This window comes from Anticarsia gemmatalis, chromosome 14 (assembly GCF_050436995.1).
Source record: "Anticarsia gemmatalis isolate Benzon Research Colony breed Stoneville strain chromosome 14, ilAntGemm2 primary, whole genome shotgun sequence".
Classification (NCBI taxonomy): Eukaryota; Metazoa; Arthropoda; class Insecta; order Lepidoptera; family Erebidae; genus Anticarsia; species Anticarsia gemmatalis.
Genome location: NC_134758.1, coordinates 4,863,800 through 4,881,365, shown reverse-complemented (window position 1 = coordinate 4,881,365; position 17,566 = coordinate 4,863,800). Strand labels below are relative to the sequence as shown.

The 17,566-nt window shown below is 33.9% G+C and overlaps 2 protein-coding genes across 2 annotated transcripts in view; one reads left to right on the top strand and one right to left on the bottom strand.

The window, feature by feature from the left end:
• The window catches only part of LOC142978209 (ATP-binding cassette sub-family G member 1), a 66,213-nt gene extending 54,165 nt beyond the window's left edge, over positions 1 to 12,048 (top strand). Inside the window, exons 5-10 of the mRNA XM_076122544.1 lie at positions 369 to 555; positions 5,195 to 5,309; positions 6,145 to 6,534; positions 6,828 to 6,992; positions 9,190 to 9,446; positions 9,804 to 12,048. Coding sequence (XP_075978659.1) covers positions 369 to 555; positions 5,195 to 5,309; positions 6,145 to 6,534; positions 6,828 to 6,992; positions 9,190 to 9,446; positions 9,804 to 10,145 — 1,456 coding nt within the window. The 3' untranslated portion in view covers positions 10,146 to 12,048. The remainder of the gene's footprint in view (positions 1 to 368; positions 556 to 5,194; positions 5,310 to 6,144; positions 6,535 to 6,827; positions 6,993 to 9,189; positions 9,447 to 9,803) is intronic.
• RIOK1 (RIO kinase 1) lies at positions 12,036 to 16,071 on the bottom strand. Its single transcript, XM_076122545.1, has 4 exons — positions 15,870 to 16,071; positions 13,717 to 14,868; positions 13,212 to 13,407; positions 12,036 to 12,599 (listed from the first exon to the last, which is right to left on the bottom strand). Exons 1-4 carry the CDS (start codon positions 15,930 to 15,932, stop codon positions 12,442 to 12,444), a joined length of 1,569 nt encoding a protein of 522 aa, XP_075978660.1. The 5' UTR covers positions 15,933 to 16,071; the 3' UTR covers positions 12,036 to 12,441.
• Positions 16,072 to 17,566: the final 1,495 nt, after the last annotated feature.

Genomic DNA, 17,566 nt, shown 5'->3' with positions numbered 1-17,566 from the left:
TAGACGCCAACTTATCTCTACTTTCGTAATATATTTTGAAAAAGCACATAAACAATATATTACGTTGTTAGGTCACCTTTCCACTGAGCTATGTAATGTACAATTGAACAACATAATAACCGTAATGTTTGCATCATGCACATAATAATATAGTTGTTATAATTTCCCTAAAAAGTTTATGTATTTTAAAACAGTTTTTTTTATACAACTTATATTATTAAATATTATTTATCAAGCAATACCTAAAACAATCAACTTATATCACCCAATTCTTAGAAAATCCCAAAGTTTTACTTTTATCCTTAAAATTTTTATTTAACTTTATATTTATAGTTGTCATTTATAATTACTCTTTTCTACTTCCGCAGGTTATCAATAGCCCTAGAGCTAGTGAACAACCCTCCGATTTTCTTCTTGGACGAGCCTACGAGCGGTCTGGACACGGTCACGACGACCCAGTGCGTCAAGGTGCTGAAGCAACTGGCGAGACAAGGCAGGACTGTCGTGTGCACCATACATCAGCCCGCTGCGTCGCTTCTTGAACTATTTGATCAGGTAACTTACACGTGATACTTTTTATTTCATTTCTATATAACGGCGACCTTCTGTAGCACTATTTTCTGCCATAAACTGCTATTGTCATGTGTATGAAATCGTGATCAGCGCCCCTAGCGGTTGATGTAGGAACTAATTTCGAAGTACTTACGTCCAATAATATAATGTGAAATTCTCGTTGCTCGTTAGTAATGACTGTAGGAAATCGCGCTACTAGTGACCGCAATAGTCAGCATATTATAAAGCTAACTAAAAATGTAGTACTCATTAAAGATGGTCCAGTGGTTAAATAGTCGCGACACCGATTGACAGTTCCACGAAAAAAAATAAGCATAGATTAGGATTAAAAACAAAGTAAAAAGTGTACACAAATGTTGATAAATACGAGGTCACTTCTATTCGCATTACTCTCACATTTGGTACATACGTTTATTCGCATTAGTGCGAAAGCTTATTAGGTGAATGTGCTACAGTTATAAATGATCACAAGTGATCCAGTTAAGTAGTAAATATTCAATTATTAAACGCACAATCGTTTCTAGGTCAGAAAGAACAATAACATAGTATGTCACTGCTGTCAGTCACGACGAGAGATTTACGAGGATAGCTTGACAGTTGACGGTACAATACAGTCGTGATCTTTGAACTAACCGCTTCATATTATACAAAGACATACATACATTAGCCTGTTATACCCGAAGGTTTAAGCAGCGGTCTAAGAAATACAGTTGTGTTTGGCTGTTAAGGATGTTAGTCCCATGTAGTATAGAGCGAGCCTATATACCAAATGCAACCATATAACTGCAATATAGCCATGTATCAAAATCCGGACTTCTATTGAGAATTCATACAAAAAATAACGCCTTGTTTCGATAGGGGTAGGCAGAGACCAAAGAACGCCACTAGGTACGATCCTTACAAACTTTCCTTGCTTCATTTACAATTGAGAATAGTAAAAAAATATTAGAAAATATCAATAGCACTTCTTCTTCTTCTTAGCGTGTCGATGGCAAACAAATTAACCCAGAAGGAGGCCTGATGTTTGCCATCGTGGTGAATAGCACTTGGTCTGACATGAAAATCGAATATAGGGACGCCAGACCGTCCGATCATTTGATTTCTATGTAGTCAGCAGTCGGAAACACTACCGACCGTGCAACATAAGCAATCAGCAATTAGCCAGTTATACAAAGAAACACGCTTAAATCTTAGTCACAGTTCAAATTATACAACAAAGTCAGTGGCATGTTAAACAAAGTAGTTAGATCACAGAGGGCAAAGATCTACTTGAAATAAAAATAGAAAACAACAGTAATTACACCAGACATTGAATGCTTTAATTATCAAGGACACATTTTATATGAACACGAGGAAGAAAATTAAAATGTCACGTACCTAACCTATTTAGCAAAGGTACCTACTTATCTTGATGCATTTAATGAAATCAGTAAATTCAGGTTCTACTAATTAACTTTTTATGTTAACTAACTTGGTTAAATGTCGGTAATGGCGACGTTAATAATGACTTCTTATTTTCTTATTTTAACTGCACGTTTAGCGCAGTGGTTTAAGCGGTCACCTTGCCGCAACAACCGTAGCGCCGCGTGTGGGTTCGAATCCCACCCGGGACAAATCTTTATGTGATGGATGGGCACAAGAATTTAGTCTGAGCCCGATTGTCAATTTATCTATATAAGTATATATTAAGAAGTAAATAAGTATGTTTATCAGTTATTGGTTACCATAGTACAAGCTCTGCTTAGTTTGGAATCAAATGACCGAGTGTGAGTTGTCTAATAATATTTATTTATTTTTATTTTATCGATGACCAAGATTAATGAAAGAATGATATCTATATGTCAATAATATTCTATTTCGTAAATGTCGTGAGGTCTAGGATTTGCGGCAGCATCGTGTAGTTTAATTGGCCATAGTTAAACGGAAACGATCCAACCCACACAGACGTAGTTTCGAGATATTTAACTTTTAAGTTCAGATCACTAACTTTGGGGACTAACTCAGGACTATAACTTCATGGTGGGTTTGAATTTTACTTGGATTGTTTTTGTGATATTAAAATTTTAACTTCAAGGAGTGTTTTGGTATACATAACTCATTTTACCCATAGTGTGGGTTGGATCCTTTCCGTTTAGCTATGGCCAATTTAGCATAATTACTGACCTACTTGAACATGTTACTTTTTATAACCAATATGCTAAATATAAATTACACATCGAGTTTCAATCTGTAACGATAAATGATCGACATAAAAAGTATGGACGAAAAAAATAACCTGACATTTTTTGACTAGTTATTCTTTATTTCAAGCTGAATAATAACTAAGATATTTTTTATAAAAACCCTGGTCTACTCTGTTCTAAATAAAACTACGGCGGAAAACCGGACCGATTTATTTATAGGCTTCAAGTATTTCTTAGGACAATGACTTCTTAGATCTGCAGCTTAAAGGCTAACTGGTCCACCTTAGGTTTTTCTTTTTATTTGATGGCATGTGTGTGGAGTTAATGACCATACGCCGGCGATATTCTCACGAAGGAATAAGTGCGTAGGTAAGGATCTAAATAGGTACATACCTAGAAGAAACTGGTATCATTTATTTATTTACTGATATACTTACTTAGTCTAAAAGCTTGGCTTTGGTTGTTTTTTTATGTAAATAGATATCAATTACGAGTAAAATTTTATTATTATTAAATATTAAAGATGCAAACAGAGGGCAAAGCTTTTATTTTACCTACATGAGAGTCCTTAAGTATTCTTTGTTAGATCCGACTGTTTTTATAAATCATTCTTCATCAGAATTTCGATTAAAATTGTAAGCATGTTGTAGATTACGGAAATAACATTTACATGTTTCAAGAAAATTAAACCTTCCCCTTGAAATATATTTTCTTTAAGGAAAGATGTAGTGCCAAAGGATTTGTAGGATGTATGCCAAAGGTTGAGTCGTCATCGAAAGAGTTTTTTTTAAAGATCTTTGTTCTTTAGATATCTTGTAATTTTTTTGACACTAAATACCCATAGTTACCAATGTTAATGCACGACGATCATTGTTATTTTTGAATTATTCATAAGCTTTGCTTCAAGTTGTATGTTGGTAAGTCTTATCTTCAAAATCGGTGTTAAGTTCGATGCAGACAAAGACTTATTATGCCGATTTGTGACCATTGTAGTTTACGTTTTTGTAATGCAAGATTAAAACAAAGATGACACATGGATACACCTAATATCCCCAATAATAAGTTAGATTTAATAATAAAACAATATTACAAACTCTTCAATATACGTTAGTATGTTCAACTGTTCATAAAATGATGAATCTTAGCACCTCGCCAAGTTAGACTTCATCCGGGAAACCTCATCTATAATTAAACATTCAATCGAGCACAGCGCGAACATAAAACATTGTATCACTTTATGTTAATGTTAAGTAAAGTATATTATTATCGTATCATTACTAAGGAAATTATGTGTGTTATTAACCCATCCACACTTGAATTACTATGCAGTCGTGATTCGTAGCAATAAAGATAATATAATTGTTATGAAACAATGTTATATTTTAAGCCATGGTGCTACACTTGCGAATTTCAAATCACGGGGTATTTTATCCTACATTACCTAGATTAGTAATTACATATAACCACACAGCATAGACAGCATACTACTGACAAAGAAAACTATCAAAAATAATTGAAAAGAATATAAGTAATCTACATTTGCACTAATATGAATCTGTTAAGTGCAGAACCACATTTAAAAGTATCATATAATTTTCTATTCTAACAGGACCACATTTCAAACGACTTACATTTACTACACTGGGGTTATTATAAGCAGTTTTAAACTATTTTAGTGTAGCTGTATGCAGTCCGATAGTACTATGAGACATCATTTAAAATGAGTTCGTGGTTCGTGACGGTCATGACGAATCGCGTGAGTAGCGAGCATTCCCATTGTTTCATTAGGACCTCTTTACATAATGAATATTATCGACTTGATTACGTAATGCTGTGATTTACCTACTCAGAAATATTACTTTTTTGCTGTTCTATTAATACCGTTACTGACGTTCGAAGATAATCAATTTGTTATAATAAAAAACCAAGGCTACTTTTTACAATATTAGGTACAAGGCATTATTTATATAGTTAGGTACTTTAATTATGTTTAATTTGTTTCTACCACCGAACGAATCTATTTGAAACAATATATTATTGTAAGTTTCACGAAATCAATATGGACCCTAGTAATCATAAATGATTCTTCACGTATCTAGCGCCTATTTCAAAAGATTTTTTAACTAGTAATAATATTGCAATAAGATGAAAAATGTCTTTCACTTGCTTACATGGGAAGAGTCGACAGACTAGAAAAGCTAATTTAAGCGACACAAAGCAACAGCCAGCAATGTGTCACGTGCTAAAAGAAAACAATCAGGCGCATACAAAACAGTTAATTAATAAACTGAACCCAATTAAAAGTAAAACCGTAGCAACATACTAAATAACGTCTACGAATATCATTCCAAGAATCGCGCGTCAGTAATTATGTGACGTCACAGCACCCCGTGTCACATACATTGTAGTAACTCCACGTGTATTTTGGTCTATTTCAGGTGTACGTGATAGCCGATGGATTGTGCGTGTACCAAGGTGACACATCGGCCATGGTGCCCTTCCTACAGAGCGTTGGCCTTCCGTGTCCGAGACATCACAACCCGGCTGATTTTAGTAAGTTTACATGCTCAGTAATAATCACGCCCTGTATCGCGATTTTCTTCCACTATCGACTACCGACAACCGGCTAGTTATCGAAAAATGTTATAGACTTATAGATATGGCAATTGATGCAGCGACAATAGCGGGCGACATAGAAACTATTTTGGCAGTACGTGTTAAACTCTCGTTACACGAAAGTATCGATTGTACAGAATCTTGTTACTGTTCCGATACACGTAGTTAAAGAATAATTAGCGCTACTCTATTAGTTTGTTTATGCACATTGCATATAGATTGAAACAAGTTTTTTTCCACTAGATTTAGTTTGTCTGTGTACCTATTTACAATTTGCCTTACATGCCACAGGGTTAGGAACTCTTACCGAGCTGATTCGTGAATTTGTAATTTAAATGTGGTACAGGAATATAAAATGAGGCCATCGTTGTTATTGTACACTGTATTTTAATTTCATGATGCAATGTTTACAGTTTGTAACACGTGACATTGCGGAGTTGCTTTACTTGCCTATAAGTATCCTCAAAGATAAAGCTTAATTGCGTCTTTTTGTTATTTTTGACGGCCGCCATGCCGTAGTGGTTAAGGCGGTCGCTGCTACCACTGCGTCAGGAGGTCGTGGGTTTGATTCCCAGACGAAACAAATACTTGCGTGCACCATTCGTTTTTGGGTCTGGTTGTACTTTGAGTCTGTTGCTTTTACCTACTTATCTTTGTAAAAAATGCCACCGCGACAGAAGAGCAATTCTAAGTGTGGTGAGGTGTTTATAAAAAAGCCTTTTCATGGCATACGTGAGGTACCTATCTAACTTCATCACTTTTCTATTTCCAGTCATAGAGGTAACAGAACACCCAGAATACATCACATCACTATCCGAAGAGATGATGAACGGTAAACTTTACAAATCGGCTAAAGTTGACGAGGCGCCTAAAGACCCTGCAACGAATCAACTAGATTTGAAGATCAGCTACCAGAACAACGACTCCCAAGAAACAGAGATTATCCTGTCAAATGAGACATGTACTTACAAAGTAGCGAAGTATGAAGACTCGAGTGCCTCCGTAAGTTCACTGTCCAGTCAGCTGTCGAATGGAAACTCTTCGATGGAGTGGATGAAGATGCAGAAGTCGTCAGAAACGTCGGACTATTCGACGACGTTTTGTGAACAATTCTTGATATTGTTGCAGAGGATGTTGAAGCAAATATTAAGGAATAAGCCAGGTGAGTTTTGAAACAAGTTAGTCTCAAATGTCACTATAATAGATAGATGCAATAATTACAAACCTAGAAGCATTGGGTTCGAATTATTCACATTAAGTTATGGTAGAGCTCGAAATAAAATTTACATTTGAAGTAGAATCGACATCGATTGATAGCAAGAACGAAGAATAACTTGGTCAAACTACTTTTTCGGCAAAATTTCTGCAGCCAGATATAACGAAACTTAGTAGATTATTATATACTATTTAGGTATAATTTCAATTAAGAGCTAAAGCTATGTGATTTTTTTCCAGGTCTGTGCATCCAGTTCGTCCACCACGTGATGTGTGGTGTCCTCATCGGCATTTGTTTCTGGGACATGGCCAACGACGGCACGCAGATGTTCAACCATCTCAAGCTGTGCGTCGGGCTCGTTATATTCTTTGCGTACACGCAGATCATGGTGCCAGTGCTAGTTTGTGAGTATAACTTGAATTTTTGGATGTTTACATTTACTGTACACCATAGTTATTTATGATTTGAGTTGGAAATAACGAAAACGTAAGTTAGAAATACAATCAAATTTCGCGACGAGTCTTCCCCATTTTTTTTTCTGTCGAGAAGCGGTCACAAAAAATGGCTGAGAGATGAGCAAGTCAACTAATATACCAGATGAAATAAAATTTTCTTTTATAATAAAAAAATGGGTCTTATAAATGGAATAAGATAATCCCCTAATTGACAACATTTCAAAATTTTAAAGCACCTAAAATAAAAATACCATTTCTTCATTTTCTCATCCTGAATACAAAACATATTTTTTTATATTTTTTGGCTCAATATTTCGGGAGAAATAAAATAAAAACCAAAAATTACGCTGTGACGTCACATATACGGAAGAATAACGTCTTACCTTTGCCTTTGCAATTTGAATAAAAGTTATGTAGATTGACATTTGAAATGTCATTAATGTTTTAAAGTAAACAAACACGAAAATACCACAATAAATGATAAATACTGAAGTATTTAGCATCATTTATGAACTTTAAACATTATAGATTTCTCGGAATGAATCCTAGTTAACAGTATAGGGTTATCAAGGATCTCAAATATTGTTTTGTGCCATCCTACGAAAACAGTTCTGGAGACGATCGAAAACAATTTTTTGCTGCGCCTAACTCAAACAAGCAAAAATAGTGTAATGCTGTGGGTGTTGTGTGTCCGTGTTTAAGATACTCAAGCCACACTGTTATATATAATAAACTAATTCAGATGAAAAAGTCACAGTAGCGGGTCAATAAATCTCCATAGTCCTATAATAAAAAATGAATAAAAAGACGTAAACTAATTTCAATTTGTTTTATTGAACACTTTCTAAAATAGTCTTAACAATATATTGCGTCCAGAATGGTTCAGCGTCTTCTAAAATCTTTGTAGTGTAATTTGCATCATACTCAATTTGTGTATTAATTTTGTCTGTTCAAAAATTGGATCAGCAATACAAAACAGATCTTTCATCATGCATCTGAACCATTATTTGGGCCTTACATTATCCTTGGAGGTTGCCATTTTTAACATAATTCTTGATTGTTTTTCCACTTATTGGGCATTTTATCTGCAGAACAAATTTCGCAGAAATCCCATCTGGTGGAACACCAATAACAGGGGAAATTAGAATCAGGCCTGAACATAGAATAACTCCAAAATCATTTTCTATCATTTTAATGAATTGTTTTTATAATGTTTTACTTCGTCATATGGCTTTAAATTCAGGCACCTTATAGTCACCTAAGATACTTTGCACCAAAACACCATTTCCTGTTTGACAATGTACTGCTTCATAGATCCTAGAACCAGTGACTCTTCCCTGACACATGGAATGCCACAGCTTTGAATCTGCTTGATCTTTTGTTGCTTCAGCCACACTGTCAATCACCTTTTCACTTTGAGCATCTTGACAGAACTGATTAAAACCCCTATAGCTATGGTCTTGCTGCTGGTGTATATACTGGAGCATTAAATTAAATATGCTGTAGTCATTTAAAGTAGGCTGATGTTTCTCACAATAATTCAGGATTAGTCCTGAGTCTATTTTACGCTTCTCACATTCTTCAGAAAATATGGACAAAGTAATGCATTAGTAAGTATGTTTTCGTGCATATATTCCAAAAGCATTAAGTAATTTACTATGGACAGGTTCCCACTATCAGCAACTTGGAGTCCTTCAGATACTTTCATGACTTATAAATAACGGAGAACGGAAAATAATAACTTATAAAACAATAATGTATTTGTAAGCAAACAATAATACAATAGACGCGCCAGGTTGACAAGACACTGACATTTATATTTTTTTTTTCTAAATGATGTGACTTGTGAGGCAAAGGCATTATGCTATTCCGCCGTATATGTGACGTCATTTGGCACTTACGTCTGTTCAGAATGAAACAATTTTCAAAGTGAAAATCATGAATGAAAATAACTAAATATCACAAAAATAAAAAATATGGTTCCCTTTATTTCACATCTAGTTTAGAATAAAATGATAATATATGTTACTTAAAAAAATGAAATGTTGTCAATTCTAGAAAGGGCTTAGCACAAGTGGGAATCTTACTTGGCTGAAAACCAAAATCAAATCTATATTAATTTCATTCAATTCATATTATTTTCCAGATCCGCAAGAAGTAAAACTCGTGAAGAAGGAACACTTCAACTGTTGGTACGGCCTGACTCCTTACTACGCTGCGCTCACAGTGTCGAAGCTGCCCTTCCAAGTGTTGTTCAACATCATATTCTCTACCATCGTGTACTTCATGGCGGGAGTACCGTTCAGCGTGCCGCGGTTCATTGCCTTCTGTCTTGTGGGGAATGTCGTGTCGTTGGCTGCTGAAGGCATGGGACTGGCTATTGGATCCGTGTTCAATGTTACTGTGAGTATTTTAAGAAATCTTTTTAAAGAATTAGTACATAGTTGGATGGTATCGTATTCTGCTGGAGTAGCAATTTGGTCTTCCAGTACTGAGTGTTTGCGTTTAAGACAGTAGTTTTGAAAGTTGTCTTTAGTGATTTAGGTATTCAGTACAATGCCGTTTTAAGCTTAGCTAGATAGAAAGTACCTGGCTTAATTATAAGAAAATTAAGGCCTATCCTAAATGTTAGTACACAATATAATTCCACTTATAAGTCAGCAAAGTAACAATGAATATAACACGGCATAAGAAAAAGCTTCATGAAATCCGTAATGAGTTGTTTTTATCTAAGTTATTAAAAGTCCGTTTTCTTTACAGAATGGTTGTGCCATTGGACCATCAGCGATCGCTCCATTCCTCGGCCTCGCCATCTACGGCTTCGACTTCGCCCACGAGATCCCCCTCCTCATGAACATCCTTATGAAGACTTCCTTCATCAGATGCGGCATCGTAGCAATGGTGCTAACCATCTTCGGTTTTGGACGACAACCGCTCGATTGCAAAGAAATGTACTGTCATTTCGCCAAACCAGACGTTTTACTCAAATACTTAGATATAGAGAATAGTTCCGTGTGGTTGGAAATTGCCACAATGGTCGGTATCATGTTGGTCTTCAGATCAATGTGTTACATCGGCCTTCGGTGGAGATTCGCGACATGATTCCATTTCACTAGGTACTTGGTTTACGTACTTTAGTTTGCTGTTGTTAGTACAAAATTACGTCGTTGGATGTGATAATTCAAACTTAAATTATATTATAGACATAGTTATGTTGCATTCGAATATTCAATTCTGATTTTGATACTTATTTAAATTGCAAATGTCTGAAATTCGAAAATTATATTCGTTGGTACATCTTTGCATAAAATATTCAATTAACAGAAATATTTTGTTTCGATAACGTGAAATAACGGATATAACGTAGCCAGCCAAAGATACTATGTACAGACATAAAATGTGACTGATATTTCTATAGATTTCTTAAGAATAACTGAGGCAGTGTACTCAATTCTCTTGCCCATTAATATTCGCCGTAAGTATAAGATAAGATAAATAAGTATCATTTAAATAGTATTAATTTTACAACTTAAGTTTTATTGAATGTAGTTCATATTGTAATTTATGTGGTTGTTACATATTTACATATTGTAGCTGGACTTGGTCGCTTTAAAATCACTATAGAATATAACAATTAGGTATGCTTTGTGTAGAAAAAGAGTTGCATTCCAATTATACTTTCTTTTTCTTTTCATAAAATCAATAGGCCACAAAGAAAAGGTAGCAATTCAGTTTACTACAGCCGAACTATATGCTCATAGAGTTTCTAAATATGTCACAGCTAATATTATATTGGTTTTGTTTTGATTTAATGTATTTTATTGCATTCAAAACTTGTAGTGGGTAGGTAATGATTTCTCTAACAAAGAGCTTTGCTTGTTTGGCTCGTAGTAGGCTTCTTTTTTGCAACAAAAACATTTTGTTTTAAGTATGTACCTAACATAAAAGGTTCTATTGAAAAGGCCCTTTGATATAGTTTATATTTATTTTCTTTTTAGGGACCATGTTAGTACATTACACTTATTTCTGTGCAACCCAGTACTTTAAGAAAATAATTGTAGGATTGGTTTGGTGACGGCATTTGATACAATAATACAAATGTAATTTAGTAAAATGTACGAAAATAAATCAAATTGTATTAGACTTTGAATTCATTTCGTTATATCTTTAAAGTTTTGTAAAAATTAACTAAGTATTTATTGCCTTCTTTAACATAAGTGTTTAGCAGATTTTACTTTCCAAATTAAAGGTAATATTTTTGTGTATGGCAGCACTGTTATTAAAAACGAATATTGCCAACAATACTTTTATTTATGTTTTCAAAGTCGTGTAGAGGAATGTAATCTCAATCGCAATTCAATGTAATAATTTATGTACAAAAAATCATCATCCAGTGGTTTTCATACCCATTAACTATTTATTAGAAGTTATGGTAGAGGTAATATAGTTTTAAATTTATAATACTGGCTGTCACAAAATGGGATATGAAAAGTGATATTATAAACAATGTAGTTTGTATCTTAAGAGTTCATGCGCACTACGCGACTTTTTATCAACGCATAGTGTGCGAAATCTTTAATAATGGTTTAAGATTGTAAGGTGTAACGCGAACATACTTTTATTAATCGAGCAACTGTTTAGGTGCACGTTCACGTTAAAAATCAGAGTCCAATTGAAGATAAGTCTGATTTGCGAGCCGAAAAAACCCGAATGTTTCCGATTCATGTTCGGCTACTTTCGTGGGTAGTTCGCAGTTGAAGATTATTGTTCTACAGTTGGTCAATCTCTGAATGTATGTGGACTTCGTAGCTTATAAAGTTTATTCCCAATAATTGTATGTTTGCGAAACACGTATCATGTGTGACGAATGAAACCTTTTTATAATAAAGTGGTATTATGATAGTGATATTATTTATTTCATGTGCTTTACTAAGGGTCATTCGTCACATTTGATGGTTTTTATACTTTTATATGGAAGCCGATAATAAAAGGTTATTTAAAATTATATAGAAGTTTTATTTGTGTTCGTATATCTATAAACGTTTACTTAACTTTTTCAACTAAAAAATAAAATTACTGCAGTTACGATTGCTGCCTTCGCTTGGAAATATTTATGGGTATTGACAAATACATCTGCTGAGTGACACTTAATTATAATTGGAACACTTAGAAATAATATAATAATATATACTGAAAATGTATTATATATGTTGGTCAGGCGGCCAAGATATATCAACATACACAACCTTAAAGAAAAATGTATAGTAGCATTAGTCTTATACAATCCAGTTCATTTTAAAATTGCGCAATTTCCAACAATTAACACTACTCAACAACTGTCTGAACATTATAAAAATATCTCTGGCAGTATAAAATCTACACAAAAAAGAAAATATATTTATCTCTTTCCTGATCCCTTGTCGCGCCTCTTTTTGACATGTTTCTTTGTTTTAGTTTTCCTTTTTTCGGCCTTTTCCTCCTTGACCGCCTTTTTCCTTGCCTTTTTACTGTTAGGTGACTCGTCTCTCGGTCGCGCGCTGTTCTTGAATTTAGTTTCTGTAAAGGCGTAAGTGAACAATTTACAATACGAACAAGTGGATAGCTGCTAAATAATTTGCCAGAAGAAAGCAGAGCTTTTATACTATCGCTTGTACATGTAATACAAATTTGGTAACGGGTCTTAATTGCATTTATGTACGGTACGGTAGGTCTACGTACCGTATAAGAGCGAAGACCTGACTAAGTCGCGTTGTAAGAGCAGTAGGCACTCGCGTTAAGGAAAGTTGCATATATATCGCACCCCTATATTATGAATGTGAATTAACGTTATAAATCGAAAGTTTGAATGGTTTTGATTACTGGGGTATATAAGGGGTAATTTTTATTGCAAACTAGCTGACCCGCGCAACTTCACTTGCGTCACATAAGAGAGAATGGGTCAGAATTTTCCACGTTTTTGTAACACTTTTTACTATTACTCTGCTCCTATTGGCCATAGCGTGATGATACAAAATATGCTTTTTTTTCACGAAAAATAGACAACAGACAGACAGACAGACAGACAGAGTTACTTTCGCATTTATAATATTAGTATGGATATATAGTTAGTAGTAGGAAAAGAGGTTATGAGAATTATGTTAATTTTTTATTTTTACTGGCAGTACTTACTGTCGTCATCGTCGTCTTCTCCTTCAGAGCTGCTGCCTGAACCACTGCCTGATTCAGATATGTCAACATCTTGTAAGATTTCTGGTTTATCTGCAGTTCCTGTCAGATCCTCATTGAAGCCGGCTATTTTCTTGTATATTAAGTCATCGGTTTCACCCTTCTTAGCCTTTGTGATATCACGTTCGTAGTTTATAACCTGTAAAAAGAGTCACAAACATTACACATAAATATTTCTTTACTTTGATTGATAGTTCAATTTCAGCTTTTGAACACACAATCAAAGTTTGGAGCAGCTCAGTCACATGGGGTCTTTTAATGAAGGAAGTGATTTTGCTATTTCCTTTTATCATTAAAAAGAGCCATTTCGAATTCAATTTTATCGTAGGAAAAGTTCTAGATGAAATTATATTTCAAGTGCTATATTTGTCACCTTCACAAACTTTAGGTGAGTTCAGTGGTTTAGGAGTGGTATTATATATACAAAAGCATCATTTAGATAGTTTACCTCAGTGAGTCTTTTTGGAATGTAAACATTCTTGAAAGCCTCTTCTTCAACTTGTTCCTGAGCAGTCATCTCATCGAAATTCCTTGAAGCAGCCTTCTCAGATAATTTCTCCAGACAATCCTCTAAATTATCTTCATTGATAGTAGAATCAGTAATAAAGTCAAACAATTCCTTTACAGTAAGAGTAGCTACACCTCTTTTCCTGAAGAAATCTGATATATTTGTACAATCTTTTCTTAAAAATTCAAAAGCATGTGGATGATCATGTTCTACAGATTGTGACACATCAATAATCACGACATTTCCTTGGTGATACAACATGTTGAACTCAGACAAATCTGCGTGAACTAATTTACAAATATTGAACATTTTCCACATCATCATAATACAGTCTCTGTATAACGAACGAGCGGTAGACTGAGATATCTCAACATCTTTCAGTTTCGGTGACGGCCAGCCATCTTCACCCATAAACGACATCACTAACACATGACTACGTAAAATCACAGGCTCTGGAACTCGTAAATTAGCATTATACATTCTAACAAGATTTCTCATTTCTTTTTCAGCCCAAGTACGTACCATCTTACGTGGATTAGATCTACAATAACCGTTTCTGAATCTGTACTCTCCTGATACATATTTATCTCTGTCTTTGAATACCAATATAGATGTTTTGAAGATTTTCACAGCATAATCTTTCCCGTCTTTAGAAGTTGCGTGATAAACATTAGCTTCTTTACCAGTAGAGATGCATCCGTTGATCTCATTGATAATGCCTCTGTTTAAAAGCTTAAAAAGGATCATTTTAGTTCTTGGGTCCATGACCTGTTCTGCTGTAGCACGGTCATGTTTGTCCTTGATCCTTATCCTTTCGTTATCATGTTTACGGTCATTAAGGTCCATGAATTTCTCAGCATTGTTTGACATAGGTTCATATTTGTCTACATTTATTTTGTTAACATATTTCTTAAAGAGTTTTTCACTAGGCTGATATGTGCTGACTTTGTTAGAAGGTGTTTGAGAGTTGACGTTGACCTTCTTCGTAGTTTGGCTTGGATCGTCTGAGTCATAGAAATAATCATCTGAATCCAAGTCATCCTCATTTTCACTTTCACTGCTCAGTTTCTTAATTTGAGGAACATCTGAAAACTGTAAACATCAATTTTTACTTATGGTTGTTCCTTCTATTGTAAATTATGTGTCATTCTAACAAAAACAATTTTACTAGGCTATTAAACTCCATTACTTATCATTGTGAAACATTTGATAAGGTCCAATTAAAAAGATTGTAAAGGCGAACGGCAGGTTTGTATGAAGAATTCGTACAGCTTATAAAATGTCATGTTTAGGTTTACTTTTTGTTCTAATTGGTAGCTAATATGATAGACAAGCTTATTTAAAATTATTATATTTTTAAAAGTTGGGAGGTAAAAGTTATGTCCATTTTAAGAAGCCCCGATAGTTAGCAAATTAGCGGATGCGTAGACGTCAGACTAACAGTGACGTCTCATGAGATTTTCTTTTTCTTTAGTTGTCAACACATATAAGCCATAGACCAAAAATTATTATTTAAATAAACAAATAAATAAAAAAACAAATAATCCGGACTTCTAAAAATAATACTTCCAAATAAAAATAAGTGACTTAGTCTCCTTAATAAGTGGTACAAATTCTGTTACGAAACAACACAAACTTTAAGCTGTACGAAATCTGCCGATCTCCTTTATATACATAAGTAGAAAATACTAGACTATTTACTACAATACTAGAGGAATACTTGACTACAGCTTTATAAATAAAGTACATATTCGGCTATGTTATCATTAAAGTTAACAAATGACAAATCCTTGCACAACTTCTGAAAGTAGGTAGGTATGTTTATTATTGTAAAATGACAACAAGCATACAAGACAAATGAATATTTGTACTTTTTATAAAACATCTAAGAAGGAAAGTGTAGTTGAAAAGAGGTACTTTCACCAAGATATTCGGGTTTCGTCATGTGATATTTAAAAAGTGAGCAAATGGTATGTTTTACAATGCAGTATGTATTCCTTCGCATAGTCAACTGCTTGGTAATGACTTTATTTGGTGAAAAATCAAAGCGAAGGTGTATTTATTCTATTTTAAGTAAAAAAAGTCGCACTTACTCGCACCGACTTAACCTTTACGGTTATGTCCTCTTCATAGTCACTAAACTGTCCGTCAGACATTTTGTTAGAAACACTACTAATAGTTATTATAATTTCCAAAGTTACAGAACGAATGCGTAGATTTTACGTTAAATTACACGTTTATCACTAAAATCCATCCATGTGGATTTTGTTGACGATAAAATGACACTTTTGACAGTGACAGAATTGACGCTTTAAAACATGGTTGTCAATCTTGACGGTTTGCGTTTAGTTTCATTTTTTTTAATACGGGATGTTTGGCTATCTCCAAAACTAGAGTTCACAATAAAAATATAAATAATTACTTCCTGATTAGAAGGCGATAATGATCGTAGTTTTCTTTATAGCAAAACGAATAATATATCAATAAACGCAAACGCTTTAAATAATAGGATATCAAGATATATACGTTTGTAATATAGACTAACGTTATTAATATTGAAAAATGCTCCGTTTAAGCAAACATCGGATTCATATTGTGTTCTTAACTGCAATCTAAAATATCAAGTATTTTGTTTAAATCTATAGCTAAATACGCAATACCTTTTAGGAAATAAACAAGGATTAAATTAGGGTGGGGTAACTTGATTGAGTAACAAGCCAATTCAATGTCAATTGGAAAAATGGCGACTGTTAGATTTATAAATATTTACGGTACCTAACCAATTGATTAATTTGTCTTGTTTATATTTAACTGCTTTGTCATCTAATCCAATTTATGCTCTTGACCTTTCACAGGTGCTTATTTTATTAGAAACACCGCCAGATCAACTGTTATACTTATATACGCGTACAAACAAGTTGCAGATGTACATTTACACCACCAGTAACTGTAAAATTAATTAGCAGAACATCATTATTGGTACCTACCTATCTATTTTTTTATGAAATTGCTCTTAAGCATGCATTGTCATTTATTGATGACCCGTGTTTTTCGGAGAATAATAATTGAAATGATGACAGTAGAACCATTATTTTAAATAATTTATTTGTTCAAACTTTTCCATCACTGCCTTAGAACTGGTGAATCAGTGTGAATTATTCCTTTTAATGAGGGAAGTACCTTTGCTTGCTCACTGCACTTCAATAATATATCAGTTATGATTCCTTTCCTCTTAGCGGGCATTACGGAAAAACCACCATTTTATTTACTAAGAAAAATCTTTGATTTCTTGTATAAACATTCATCAACAATGATTTGCCGTTATTATAGTTCTGATATTATTTTTATTTTATTTTGCCATTCATGGGTGACACGCTGACACCCCATTATGTTACCTACTTATGAGTTAAAACATTTTATGCGTATTCCTCCTAGAATTCAATATGAATTGAAATATTTTCTAGTTAATATACCTACTTAGTTATTTTATGAATGGAAAATGACTTATTCTCTGAATGGAATAATGGGTTTGAATTTGTAAAAACCATGTACCTAGCTGATATAAAACGAACTTAATTTAACTTTCATACATTCCATTACAATAATAAATGAATATTGATCAACTATAATGTGTACTTAATAAATACAAGCTTTAAGGTTTTGTCAAGGCTAAACGAAGGCAGACAGATGAGCGAGTTGAGACATAATTTTATGTTAAACAGTTCTACGTGTTTACATAAACTAGAGACAGCGTGGCTCCTCAAGAATCGTACCTACGGAGTTGATTAAC